General features: G+C 47.9%; 1 protein-coding gene across 2 annotated transcripts in view; it reads left to right on the forward strand.

Moving 5' to 3' along the window:
• The first annotated feature begins 10,505 nt into the window (after positions 1-10,505).
• The window catches only part of PDSS2 (decaprenyl diphosphate synthase subunit 2), a 68,829-nt gene continuing 64,566 nt past the window's right edge, over positions 10,506-14,768 (forward strand). The window contains exon 1 of one of the 2 annotated variants that reach the window (XM_079971726.1): positions 10,506-11,214. In XM_079971726.1, coding sequence (XP_079827852.1) covers positions 10,937-11,214 — 278 coding nt within the window. In that variant the 5' untranslated portion in view covers positions 10,506-10,936. The remainder of the gene's footprint in view (positions 11,215-14,768) is intronic. The other variant, XM_079971725.1, reaches the window with a different exon arrangement.

The raw sequence follows: 14,768 nt of genomic DNA on the forward strand, positions 1-14,768 counted from the left end.
TCTTCATACCAACAGAAACAAGCAACAGGATGTTTTCTGTGGCAGCAAGGAGACAAACCACATGGTGGCAGCTTGTCCATAGGATAAGCCAATACACACAAACAGCTCCTTTCTTTTGTTCCTCATTTTCTTAACCCTTTAACTCAGTGACAAGCATAGTCTCTCTCTTTGCATAAGGCCAATCCTTGCACAATGAACTGAAAGTGAAATGGGACCACCCAAAAATAAAGTATAAACTCGGGGGATGCCCTCTGTACAAAAAAAATACCTAAGTTTGTGGATTAAAAGGAGGGGGGACACATAGCAAAGTGCCTGGAATTATGCACTTGTCAGTTGATGCTATGGTGGTCCCAAGAAACCTGAAGTCAGGTAGGCTATGTTAATCTATAACAGAGATGGGGAGAAGAAGGAATTGGCCTGCTTGAAGACCTAACATGTTAGAGTAATTATATTGGAAGGGGACAAATAGAGTTGAGATGTTTCCTAAATGTCTATAACTCCCTTATATAACTATAAAATGCAGGCTTTGAATTGGCAACTCCCTGGTGCTGTACTGCATAGAAGGGGAAGGCCAGGGGAGCAGGGAGGGGTAAACTGCCATTTATCTCAGCTTCTGAAACTCCTCCTTGATCCACAAAGAGCTTTGAGCAGTACCACAAGGCTACGGTTCCAGTTAGCAGGTGAGAATACCCTGCAACATTTTTTTGGGTTTGGGGTCTTACTGTTGTTGATAAAGGTAAAGGTAAAGGTACCCCTGACCATTAGGTCCAGTCGCGAACAACTCTGGGGTTGCGTGCTCATCTCGCTCTATAGGCCAAGGGAGCCGGCGTTTGTCTGCAGACAGCTTCCAGATCATGTGGCCAGCATGACTAAGCCGCTTCTGGCGAACCAGAGCAGCGCATAGAAATGCCGTTTACCTTCTCGCTGGAGTGATACCTTTTTATCTACTTGCACTTTGACGTACTTTTGAACTGCTAGGTGGGCAGGAGCTGGGACCAAACAACAGGAGCTCACCCCGTGGCGGGGATTCGAACCACCAACCTTCTGATCGGCAAGCCCTAGGCTCTGTGGTTAATTAATCGTGTGATTCCCAAAAGGCATATGTACAACCTTTCTTTTAAAAGACTGTTATACTTCTGTTGTAGTGAATAACAAAACACTCCTAGGTCTTAAATAGTTCAGGATCTGATATGACATGATCAGGCATTAGGCCTGTTGGCAGACCAACTGTGTGTTACAAAGATGTCTGCAAACGTGGCATGAAGGCTGGCAACATTAACCCGGCAGTATGGGAATCTCTTGCATACAATTGCAGTGACTGGAGATGGACAAGTCATGTATCCACAGCAAATACACAAAACGTTAGTTGCATTTAAGTTCTGTTGAAATCAATGGGAGAAATTAATTACAGTGGTACCTTGGGTTAAGTACTTACTTTGTTCTGGAGGTCCATTCTTAACCTGAAACTGTACTTAACCTGAAGCACCACTTTAGCTAATGGGGCCTCCTGCTGCTGCCATGCCACCGAAGCACAAATTCTGTTCTCATCCTGAAGCAAAGTTCTTAACCTGAGGTAATATTTCTGGGTTAGCGGAGTCTGTAACCTGAAGCGTATGTAACCTGAAGCGTATGTAACCCGAGGTACCACTGTATTAGATACTTGCTTTTCAATATTAGGGGCACACAAGTGATTCAAGCAAATAATTAAATAAATAATAGTTGCAGCTGCAGTCTTGACTGGGATCCCAAGATCAACAGCAGCTATTTTTGTAGTCCTCCAAAGTATAGGCCTTTGAAACCATGGGCCTTTTTTGTAACAGTCTTTCCATACTACACGACAAGACACTTGGAAACTGAGGGGATTTTCCAAACCATTTTTAAATTACATTTTCTGTTGCTGGAAGAAAATTCCATTGGTATGCCCATGCCTCTTAGGGCATATCTAAAGTTGAATCCCAGCCCTTGATTTAAATATTATTTAAATGAATTTGAGCCGTTTTATTATGTGTGTGGAGTGGGATTACTGTGAAGTACAAAGGGGCATTTTGAAAAGTACTGCAACTGCTTTGGGCCAAAATCCACTTTAAAAGAACAAACACTGCCATTTGGAAACAAACCCTGTGTATACATTTAAGCTGCTTTATTTCAACAGGACATCGTTTTAAGTAGAGGGGGTTAGCATCGCACTGTTGGTTGCATTATCTGGACCACTTGCTACAAATTAGTACTACTATTTTCAGTGATGGGGGGACACGGGTGGCGCTGTGGTCTAAACCACTGAGTCTAGGGCTTGCTGATCAGAAGGTTGGCGGCTTGAATCCTCGAGAGGGGTGAGCTCCTGTTGCTCCCAGCTCCTGCCAACCTAGCAGTTTGAAAGCACGTCAAAGTGCAAATAGATAAATAGGTACTGCTCCGGCGGGAAGGTAAACGGCATTTCCATGTGCTGCTCTGGTTTCACCAGAAGCAGCTTAGTCATGCTGGCCACATGACCCAGAAAAACTGTCTGCGGACAAACGTCGGCTCCCTCAGCCAGTAAAGCGAGATGAGTGCCGCAACCCCAGAGTCGTTCGCGACTGGACTTAACTGTCAGGGGTCCTTTACCTTTACCTTTATTTTCAGTGAGCCTATACTTTAATAAGAGCTGTACTCTTAAAGGAGTTCAACTTGAACATGAAATAATTCAGTCATTTATTGTCATGAATCCCATGGGAAAATCCTGTTTGAAGGGACCGAAGGATTGGGATGAAATCACTTAGTCTGATGAAGGGTAGGGACCAAGGAGTTCATTGGAGCCATAGCTGCCCCACCATTTCTGGATGTCACAGCAGAGGAAGCAGCTTCACCTGATCAAGACTCCATCCCACCTCCTGTCAACAAGGTCGCTCAGGTAACCATGGAGCCATTTGAGCCCGAGTCGGAGAGTGAGCTGGCCCAGACAGCCCAGGGTCCGTTCCCAAGGATACACTGTTGGGTGCACCAGTACAAGCACCACCACACCTGCAGGAGTTCCTGCTTGCTTGCCCAATCCCATTGCTTGAGATGAGAACAGCACAAAAGACTGGTCACCACGTTCTTAAAAAAAAAAGCCAGGGTGCATTTCAGGTGTTAGGACGACTTCTTAGTTTGTGCCTAGCCATATATCTTACAGCTCTGCTTTTGAACTTATGAACTGTCTAGCCTGTAACCTGATCTATCTTTTAACCATGTACTGACTTCTGGAATAAAGCCTTTGGGAGTCCAGAGTCTGAGTACTGTGACTGAGTGTGGGAGCCAGGACATTTACCAACTAGCTGTCTTAACACCCCCTCCCCCCACTGTAAAATTATATGTGTTATATCTAAGACTGTCACAAGAACTCTTATTGAATTAATTGTATGAGTTTAAGAAAATAAATTGATCAGTTAAAATTTGTGTGTATGGGTGTGCGTAAATGTATGTGTAATGTAAAAAAAAAAAAATCTTGCTATTAATGGAATAAAATTGATTAAAAAGGAAATGGCCTAAGAATTACTACCTTCTAGTTGGTCTTATATATGCAAGCTTCATGTTTTCTGGGAATACTGAGCTAAGTTTTTTCCCCTTTGCTGTTGTGATATTGCTTGTTCTTCCTTCCACCCCTATTTATTCACCATGAAATCTTGGATAAGGTCTTTCCAGCTCCCCAATACAACGGCATGACTAGAAGGATAAGTTGGTATCCTACCTACCTCTATGGAGTGCTGAATAAACACCTGCACGGTGATCCCAGGCCGAGCCAGTATTATGGATATTTGGATCAGGCTGTACTGAAGATGACTAAATAAGATATTTGTAAATAATTGTTTATTGTGCTTATGTGTGTATCAGTGGTGGGAAACCTCAGGCCTAGGGGCCAAATGTGACCTTCCAGGCCTATCTAGCCCTCAGAGCTCTCTTCCCAGGCCACACTTCTCACTTGTCTTGCTTTGTATCCCAAGTGTTTTTGGCTGGCTGGAATGTGTCCTTGAACTCTGATAATGCCTTTTGCTTGCCTGGATTGAGGACAGAGAAGGGCAGTGGTGGACTTTTGGGTCTCAAATTTCAATGGCACCCTAACGGACAAGAAGGCGGTTTCTGCATGTGCTGTAGAGGGAAATGAGGGGCAGATGGGGGCCATCAACCTGAGAAGGTAGCCAGTGTAGGAGAATGAAAACTCTGACCCTAAACCTCCACTGCCTTGCGCCTATACTTATTTGTGAGAAAGGCTTTGGGAGGAAATCCTGAGGAAAAATCTGACCCCACTGCCTTGTGGGACATCTTCAGGAGAAGAAAAAGATAAAGAGTAAACCCTACACAAATCCAGAGTGGAGATTGGATGGCATCTTATATGGCATCCTTCCGGCAACTCCTATAGCCAAACTGGTGCCCAAAGTATGGTTCTGCTTTCCTTTGGACCACATCAGGGAGGCTGAGAGGGGGGCTCTTGTCATCTGGGCAGTCTGGGCCCTCCATACACACTGCCCAGGCTTGCGCCATGGAGAGGTCACACTGGTGCTGCTAATGCAGCAAAATTGTGATTTGAATTCACCCCGCAAGTTGCATTTCATTGTTCTCTCAAAACAGATAGATGCGAACAACAAATGTTTCAACCCCACCTAGAAATGTATGACTAGTGTATGTATGTATATTCCAGCCTGTTCTTTAATAATAATAATCATGATCAGGGCTTTTTTTTCTAGAAAAAGAGGTGCCGGAGGAGCACCCACCCAAGGTGCTACCCACAGACTGCAATGTGCAACACAGAATGCCGTGCCACCTGCAGCCTCTGTTGCACAGCCCTGAGTGATGTGTCCCTGTGCCAAAATGCTACAGAGGTGCTGGAACTCACCAAAGAGGTTCCAGAACTCATCAAAGAGGTTCCAGAACTCACCAAAGAGGTACCAGAACGCAGTTCTGGTGAGTTCCAGCTGGGAAAAAACTCTTGGTTTAATTATTTATACCCCTTTCTGGGTTTCCCCAGCCACTTTGGGTGGCTTACAGCATATCTAAAAACATAATTTAAAACATCAAATGTTAAAAACCTCCCAATACAGAGCTGCCTTCTAATGTCTTCTAAAAGTTGTGTAAAACAAAATTAAATAACAAAACACCTGAGTTATTGCCCTGAAGTAGCATTGGAACATGGTTTCTACTGAAGTTTTATCTAACTTGGAAGTTAGCATTTTGGGCTGTTTTCCTGGAATAAGCCTTTTAGCCTAGACCAGGCTCCTGAATCTGGTTTCTGCCACTGTTTTGTGGCTTACTGCATCATTCCCATCTGGTCCAGTTAGATTTTTTTCTTTCAATCATTTGGATAGCTCAGACATTTTTGTTCCACGTAATTTTTTTAAATAAAAAAAATCTATTATTGCACAGAATGGGGATTGTAATGTGGTTTCTGTGTGGGTTTTGTGGCATATTCCATCATGCTTACTAAGTCCAATAGGACTAGTGAATTTAGTTTGTTTGGATAGGTTAGAAATTGATGTTCTGGGCCATTTTTTATGATACTATTCCTTTCCTGAAATTGGTATTGGAGTATGGTTTCTGTGAAAGATTTGTTGCTGCACCATTTCCGTATTGCCCATTGTGAGTTGTGCAAATCATTTATCTGGATTGTTCAGGAGTTCATGTTATGGGCTGTTGTTTAATGATATTTATTGCCTGGAATGGGTTCCAGAATGTGGATTCTGTGGATATTTTGTGCCTTATGGCATGGATCCCATCTACTCATGTATGATGGGTGATGTTATGTAGTGAAGTTTCACCCTGGGCCAGCAGGGGGATACTGTATATAGTTTTCACTCAGGTCTGTAGATAGTTTTCACTCAGGTCCACGTCAGTTATTTTAGGCGGGAAACGCTGGGCTGTTGTTGCTACAATGTTGACAGCCGGCTGCCTATAAAAGCAGGCCGGCTGAGTTGTTTGCAGTCAGTTCTATTCCAGCTTACAAAATAAAGAGCTACTTGGAGAAATCGCTGTGTCGTCTGCTATGTCAACCCACAACTTAACACTGGCGACGAGGATGGGATCGATGGACATCAGAGCACAGCCAGATGCGGCCAGCCTCTGAACTGAGCTGAATCACTGAGCTGAATCACAGAGCGAAATCACTGAGCGAAATCACTGGACAGAACCAATTCAGAGCTGACTGTTCTGGCTAAGAGCACTGTGTTCCATCCATCACCCTTCACACCGGCATCGGAATCATGGCTTCACTTGTGCCTCTACCGCCGTTTGCGCCAGCCTCTGAATCATGGGACTCCTACCTCGCTCGGTTCGACTGCTACCTCCAAGCCAACGAGCTGACAGCAGTATCAAAGGATTGGAAGCGGGGCCTATTCCTCAGCCTCTGTGGGCCTGAGGTGTTTGAGACGGCCCGAGCATTGGTTGCGCCTGAAGCAGTCCAGGCAACACCATGGGACACGATCCAAGAGAAGCTCCGCAACCACTACGCACCAAAGCCGTCCAAGATTGCTGCCCGCCATGCGTTCTACCACCGGAACCAGGCAGAGGGGGAGTCAATCAACAACTACACCACCGCCCTGTGACAGGCTGCAATGCACTGTGAGTTCCGAGGCTTAGACGATGCCCTGATGGATCGAATCGTCTGCGGGGTCCGGGACATCCATCTGCAATGGCGTCTCCTCGCCAATCCAGACCTCACGCTACAGAAAGCCATTGAGGAGGCTGTGGCCTCAGAAGCTGCTGAATGCTCCGCCCAGGAGATCCGCAAGTCCAGCAGCCCGCGTCTTGCTAGGGAGCCAGTTCCGGTGCATCATGAAGAGGCCAGCAGTGATGAGGCATCCTCCAGTGAAGACGATGACGTGCACCAGACAAAGCGGAAGCGCAGGAAGTTCCAACAGAAGTCCAAGGGCCAACCGGAATGTGCCGGCTGCGGAGGCAACCATTCCCGTGCCAAGTGTCAATTCAGAGACGCCATCTGTAGGAAGTGTTCCAGAAGGGGCCACATCGCTAAGGTCTGCCGATCGGCTCCGTCTGACACCCCCCCTTCATCGACTCGCAAGTCCAAGTCTTCACTCCAGTCTGCCAAGGAAAGTTGTTTCGCTCTCACCAACTGCCGCTGCCCGTCTGGAACCACGATTGGCCAAACCGACTCGCCTACGCGACGCAAGCTGAATGTCATGGTGCTCATTGAAGGAGCTCCATGTGACATGGAGATCGACACCGGGTCTGCCCTGTCCATCGTGTCATGGAGCACCATCAAAAGACTGGTACCCAGAGTGTCCAAAAGGCAACTCGACTCTCACCGCGTACACCTGAGAGACTACCAGGGAAACGACATTCCCGTGGTAGGCGTTGGCCGGTTCCGGATTGCCTTCAAGGATTTTTCGGGCCTGCTCCGGTTGGTGGTGGTCGAAGGTCAGCGGCCAAGCCTCCTAGGGCTAGACTGGTTTGATGCCCTCGGCTTGGAAGTCACCGGCATCAACTGCATCTCTAACGCAGAGCCTGAGGGTCTGGTCAAAGACTTTGCCGAGGTTTTCGACGGCACCTTGGGGCAATATACAGGTACGCCCATCTCCTTTAGCCTTGATCCACAAGTCGCCCCCATCAAGCTAAAGCCACGCCGGGTTCCCTTTGCTCTCAAGGCTAAGGTGGATGAACAACTGGACAAACTGATCGCCCAAGGAGTTTTGGAGCCGGTTGACCACGCCAAGTGGGAAACCCCCATCGTCACGCCTGTCAAGCCAGATGGGTCGGTGAGAATCTGCGCTGACTACAAGTGCACGATCAACAAGGCACTTCAGCAGCACGCTTATCCGGTTCCTGTTGTCCAACACCTTCTGCATTCCCTGGGTGAGGGTAAGGTCTTCGCTAAGCTGGACCTTGCCCAAGCCTATCAACAACTGCCCGTCGATGATGCCACTGCTGAAGCCCAGACGATCGTCACCCACCGGGGGGCATTCCGTTGCCGCCGGTTGCAGTTCGGGGTGAGTGTGGCTCCTGGCATCTTCCAAAGCCTTATGGAGCGTCTCCTGCAAGGGCTTCCGGGCGTGGTACCATATGTTGATGACGTCTTGGTGTCTGCAGACTCACACCAGCAGCTGTTCGAGCGCCTCCGTGCCGTGCTGACCAGGTTCCAAGAGGCTGGGCTCAAGGTAAAGAGGGAAAAGTGCCAGATCGCCGTTCCACAGGTAGAGTTCCTGGGCTATCTTATCGATGCCTCCGGCCTTCACCCGACCACATCCAAGATCCGCGCTATCCAGCAGGCCCCCACCCCAAAGAACAAGACGGAGTTGCAGGCGTTCCTGGGGCTGCTGAACTTTTATAACATGTTCCTGCCCCACAAAGCCACAGTGGCTGAGCCTCTTCACCGACTCCTTAGCACAAAGACGCCTTGGGCCTGGGGTCATCGGGAGACGGCGGCCTTCAACGTGGTCAAGGCTCTCCTTTCATCAGACAGTGTGCTGGTACAGTACAGTGAATCCAGGCCGCTGGTCCTTGCCTGCGACGCCTCACCTTTTGGCATCGGTGCTGTCCTTAGTCACCGTTTTCCAGACGGAAGAGAAGCACCGCTCGCCTACTTTTCCAGGACGCTATCTCCGACGGAACGGAATTACAGCCAGCTCGACAAGGAGGCACTGGCACTTGTGGCTGGAGTGAAGAGGTTCCATGAATACCTCTATGGCAGGACTTTTGACCTCATCACTGACCACAAGCCACTCCTGGGCCTCCTCGCTGGTGATCGTCCTACTCCACCGGTCCTCTCGCCACGCATGCTGCGATGGACTGTTTTCCTGGCTGCCTACCACTACCGGCTCATCCATCGCCCCGGGAAATTGATGGGCCATGCCGACGCCCTCAGCCATTGCCCTCTTCCAGCATTTGTGGAAGACCCGGCTCCAGCTTCATCGCTCCTTCTGATTGAGGATCTTCCGGCAGCGCCTGTATCGGCTGCCACTGTGGCCTCCGCGTCTGCCCAGGATCGCACCATCAGCCGGGTGCTCAACTGGGTGTGGAGGGGGTGGCCACAAGGGCCTTTTGCATCGGAGTTCCAGCCCTTCGCAACCAGACAACATGAACTCTCAGCTCATCGCGGCTGTCTGCTGTGGGGAGACCGCGTCGTGATTCCCCAGGGACTCCGTCAGCGCGTCCTGGAGGCTCTGCATGTTGGCCACCTGGGAATTGTCAAAATGAAGGTGTTGGCTCGGTGTTACGTCTGGTGGCCTAATATGGACGATGCCATCACTGCCTGGGTGTCCGCCTGTCAAGCGTGCCAAGAGTCGAGGCCTGCACCACCGGCAGCTAAGGGACACACCTGGGAGACGCCAAAGACACCCTGGTCGAGGGTGCACATCGATCTGGCTGGCCCCTTTCACGGCCGGACCTTTATGGTAGTGGTGGACGCCTATTCCAAATGGCTGGAGGTCGCCCTGATGCCCTCCACCACTACCGAAGCCGTCATCCGGGTGCTGCGAGGCCTGTTTGCAACGCATGGGTGTCCTGATGTCCTTGTCTCTGACAACGGACCGCAGTTCACGTCAGGCACGTTTGAGCGGTATCTTTTGGGACTGGGCATCCGCCATGCCCTAACGGCACCCTTTCATCCATCCAGCAACGGGCAAGCAGAAAGAATGGTGCGCTCGGCAAAAGAGGCACTGGCGCGCCTGGACCGGGGAGACTGGCATGAGCGGGTCGCCGAATACTTGTTCGTGCAACACATCACCCCTCATGCGGCCACAGGGCGGAGTCCTGCTGAACTGCTTATGGGCCGCCGCCTCAGGTCACCGCTCGACCGGCTACTAACAGGTGAATTTGGTTCGGAAGTTGGTGTTCTGGGTCACTTTTCCAAATTACTGTATATGGTCTGGATCAAGTATCGGAACAGGTTTTCTGTGAACTTTTTGTGGCTAGACTGCATCATCTGTTTCATGCGACTGGTAAATCTGATTTGTTTGGCAAGCTCAGAATGGCCTCGAACAGGTACGCAGATGTGGTTTCTGGGCACATTTTAAGTTGCATTGTGTCGCTACCATCTAGTCATATGACTTTTTTTTTACTTACTAGATGGAATTTTGGGTCATTTTTCCTGTATAACATTCATGGCCCTGAGTGGGTATCTGATTGTGGTTCCTGCGAATCTAGTCACGTGTGATTTGGTTAGGTTAGCTCTGGTGTCGCTGGACCTCCGCAGTCTCTCTGGCTGCAGCCTTGATTAGGGAAGCTTTTAATGTTTAATAGACTATTGTATTTTAATATTCTGTTGGAAGCCGCCCAGAGTGGCTGGAGAAACCCAGCCAGATGGGCGGGGTATAAATAATAAATTATTACTATTATTATGATGGCTTGGGACTCGTGAATTTTTTCACGCTGCATTTGGAAGCGTGTTGGAAAAGCAAGGAAGCGGCTCGCCCGCGCCTTTCCCGTCTCCCGCGTTGCCCTAACAACTCTGCTCCTCCGCTCCCTCCAGGTACTGCCCCTCCCTCCCGGCAGCCGATGCCGCAAAGCAAAGAAGCAGCGCAAAAGCAACGAGGCCCGCATCTTCCCAGCCTTTCTTTTACGACACTTAAGATGGCTGCCTCCATGGAAGCGGCTTGTGGGCTCTGTGCCGGGGAAGCTACTTAGAGGGGTTGCCGAGCTCCTTTCCAGCCACCGGATTCAGAGGGTTTTGCCAAAACAGAACCGGAAGAAAGAAAAGTAGTGTTTTCGGCTTTTCTACCGTGAGGTAGAAAAGGAAGCGCCTGGGAGAGGGATGCGGAGCGCGCGCGGCGTTTGAACCGTTGCGAGGCGCCTCATGGGACGGGAGGGAGGCGCAGGCCCTTAGGCGGTTTTTGCTCGGCCTGGACCGAGGGGAGGGAGCAGCTGCGGTGGGTCCCGCCCCGGAGTTCGCGGGAGGCAAGAGCTCGGGGCAGTCGGGGAAGGGCCCGCGTGGTTGCCTTGGGCTCCTCCGAAAGAGGCGTCCCGAAGGGGAGCCGAGATGCTGCGCTCCGCGTTGCTGCTGCCCTTGGCTCGAGGCTGTTTGCGGAGGAGCCTCCCGCAGTTGGGAGCGGAGGGGAGGCAGCGGCGGTGCCTCTTCTCCGGCTCTCCCTCGTCCGCTTCCCACTGGAGCAAAGTGGTCTCCGAAGCCGAGAAGATCGTGGGCTACCCGACCTCCTTCCTGAGCCTCCGCTGCCTCTTGAGCGACGAGCTGAGCAACATCGCCATGCAGGTGCGCAAACTGGTGGGGACCAGGCACCCGTTGCTCAACACGGCCAGGTAAGCTCCCCTCGGGGCCTCTGAAGCATTGGGCACCGAGTTGGCTGTCACTTTTCTCGTACACAACCGTCCACTCCTGCAAGCCAGGTAAATGGGAGGCATACTTTCTCTTACACGCTTCAATTGCCCAGTCACGTTTCCTATCACAGCACTTCTTCCGGTGCTGCGAAACCCCAGGATTCTCTTCCTTGACCTGTAGGGCGCTGCCTGGCGTGGAGTCAGACCATTGGTCCCTCAGCATTGTCTAGATTATGCAGCCCTGCTGCCTGAAGCCTTTCTTTAAAACAACAAAACCAGAGGCGGCTTTATGTTGAGTGGCAAACATATTTAGTTTGAATTGTTTGTTGTTGTTGATATTGTTGATATTTCAGAACAAATCAATAAAAAACTATTAGGAAGAAAAGAAATCCAAAGATGGCAAGAATCGAAACGGGGACTTTCTACATGAGTAGAAGTTAGATGAAGAGAGTTGTTTTAGGCCAAGATGTGAACACTCACTTAAATATAGGAATGTTCCTGGTTTTTGTGCAGAGGGCTCATGTGGATATAGTTTTTTCAAGAAACTCCATATGAAATTCTTTTTTAGCTAATGAGCACCAAGTGAAATCATTTAATGAGGGACATTTTTAACTGGTAGAGACTATAAATTAAGGACCTTGGTGGTGAAGGAGACTATCTTGGTTATTGTTTGTTACTGTAATACAGAGCTTTCCAAACTTTTCATGTTGGTGACACACTTTGTAGACATGACATGACACAGTAACTCATGACACAGTAAGACAGCAAACCAGAGGTTAAACTAACCCCTTTCTAGCCCTGAAAGGAGCACAAGGAGTGTTCGTGCAACACACCTACACACTGCAGTTGACACGCTTAACATGTCGCAACACATAGTTGGAAAGCTCTGCTGTAATACTTCATGGGAAGCAAGCATTTAAAGGCATTCTGTTTGACAGTGACTGATAGCCTTTGTTTATTCCTTCAACTTCTTAAGAAGCTACTTATTTTGGAGATTTTTGTAGTATGCAGATTTATTTAAACTTCATCGATTGAGAGATGGTTGATAAAACAGTTATGGGGGCAATCCAAACCCTAGGCTGGAAGCAATAGGGTTTGTTGAAGTATCACCATCACCTCATCCATGGCCTTCCACTCATGCTGGTCAAGTAAAAGGTTAGGGGGTGGGGTCAAGGAAAAATATCAATTCACTGCACCAGCTCTCGAACTAAAGAGGCTTCCAGGGGAAGATGCTTGGATCAAGCCCACTGCCATCATAAGATAGTAACAGGACAAACTCAGCATCCCCTGGATCATGTCCCAGTCTTGAAACACCTTGTTTTCTGGGTTTCCCACTGGCAGTTGCCAGCAGAGTTACAGCTAGCAGTAGCTTCGGCCGACCAGTGTTTGGGTAGGCACGTCGGGATGCTTCTCATTGACAGGGTTGCCCTGCTGACATCTCCACCGCATCCACATGCTGTCTGGCACAACAGATTAGGGATTTGGACCCTCCTGCTTGTTTAATTGGCTGATCATCACAGTGAATTTCCTTCGCTGTTTCTGGTGCTGACTGTAAAAACTGGTCATTTATAGGAACATTGCTTGATACTCTGGTCTGCTGTTTTCATTTCATTACAATGGTTATTATGGTCTTGCACAAGTCATATAAGATTGTGGTGTAGTTTTATTTCCAAGATAACAATACTTTTCAGAAGAGATTGGTTTGATTTATTAACATCCTTCAACAGTTGTGGAAAAGTTTGATAGTTATTGTAATACTACAGTACTCTTCTAAGAGAGAAAACTTGGAATTTAAGTAGTATAGGATAGATATGTTTGTTTTTGCTGTTCTTTAATAGCTCTTCAAAGCTATTTCTTTGTATTGTTCTCAGAATATCTCCAGACATAGTTAATACTTTTCTAGAGAGACCAATTTGAACAAATGAGAACTGTTTCAGCTAAAATAATCAAATTTAGAGGCAGTATATTGTCAGATAGCCCACCAATATGACATATAATCCTGGCAGAACATCACAGATATGTCAGTATAACATTCCATTAGTAGAATTGTTCTGCTGGCAAAAATGCACGCCATATACTGGTTTAAAAACTGATAATTTTTTCCTCTTCCAGCATACATCACTTAACATTGTATACACTGAACCTCATTGATCTTTTAGTGACCATTTCCCCACTTTAAAGAGGTCCTTTTTTGTTTTTAATCCCTCCACCCCAGAATATATTTGTGTTGTCAGCAAACTTGGCTACCTCACTGCCTCCTCCTAATTCTAGATCCTTTATGAACATGTTAAAAAGCATTGGTCTCAAAACAGATCCTTTGGGACTCCACTACAGCTGTACCTTGGTTTTTGAACAGCTTAGTTCTTGAACGTTTTGGCTCCCAAACGCCGCAAACACCGAAGTGACTGTTCTGGTTTGCGAACTATTTTTGGAAGCCGAACATCTGACGGGGCTTCCATGGCTTCCCATTGGCTGCAGGAGCTTCCTGCAGCCAATCAGAAGCCGTGTTTTGGTTTGCAAATGTTTTGTAAGTTGAATGGACTTCCGGAACGGATTCAATTAGATTTCCAAGGTACTACTGTATTTGCATGCCTCGAGTTCTCTGCTTCTTGCTCTTTAACCTGTTCCAAGTCCATAAGAGAACATTTCCAATTAACTCGTGATTGATGTGTTTGCTCAGGAGTGTGCAGTAAGGAACCATATCAAAAGCTTTCAAGTAAACAATGTCTACATGCTGACCCTTTCCACAAGTTTGTTGATAGTCTCAAATTGATTAGTGAGACGGGGTGTACCTTTGTAGAAGTTAAGCTGATTTCTCTTTAGCAAGACGTGTCCTTGTATACACTTGATAATTTTGTCTTTAATGATGTTTTCCATCAATTTACTTGAAACAAACATTAAAGTGTTTTGAAGGTGATGTCTTCATTGCTTGACTGCTCTGTGTGCACTTTACAGGCATCCTGACCATGCAGCTATATAGGTGCTGTGTTGTATGTGATTTTCTTCCTCTTGTTTGGTGTGCTAGAAAATTTGAATCTCTGCTTATAGTGATACTAGGGGAGTTGCTATACTGGGGCTACTGCTGAGTGTGCCACTGGGGGTGCTGTGATGGTGCCATTTTTGTATATGGTGGTGTGTGTGGTAGAGGTGATGCAAGGCCCCATCATGAGTTCATTGGCTGTCTCCATATGTGGCTGATGACCCAGATTCTAGTGTTTCCAGAAGTTCTGGCAGGCATGTACATCTTTTTCTTTCTGCTGTTTTTATTTTTATTTTATCTTAAGTGCTTCCCTCCTCTCTCCCCGTTCCCCAGACAGCAGCATTGTGCATCTCCCACCCACCTCACCATAATTCAGAGTATCTGATTGCTCTGTTGTACCTCTTGAGAGAATGATGTTTACATATATTGCTTTTATATTGAAGCAAGTTGAGACATGGGGTTGCAATCCACAGGTGATGAAAGACACCTCTACATGAGATTTACTCGGGTAGATTGTTAAGAGCTTATACTCTGTTCTAGTGGGCTTGAGATTGTC

This window comes from Podarcis cretensis (genome assembly GCF_951804945.1).
Source record: "Podarcis cretensis genome assembly, chromosome: 3".
In the NCBI taxonomy this organism is placed as follows: Eukaryota; Metazoa; Chordata; class Lepidosauria; order Squamata; family Lacertidae; genus Podarcis; species Podarcis cretensis.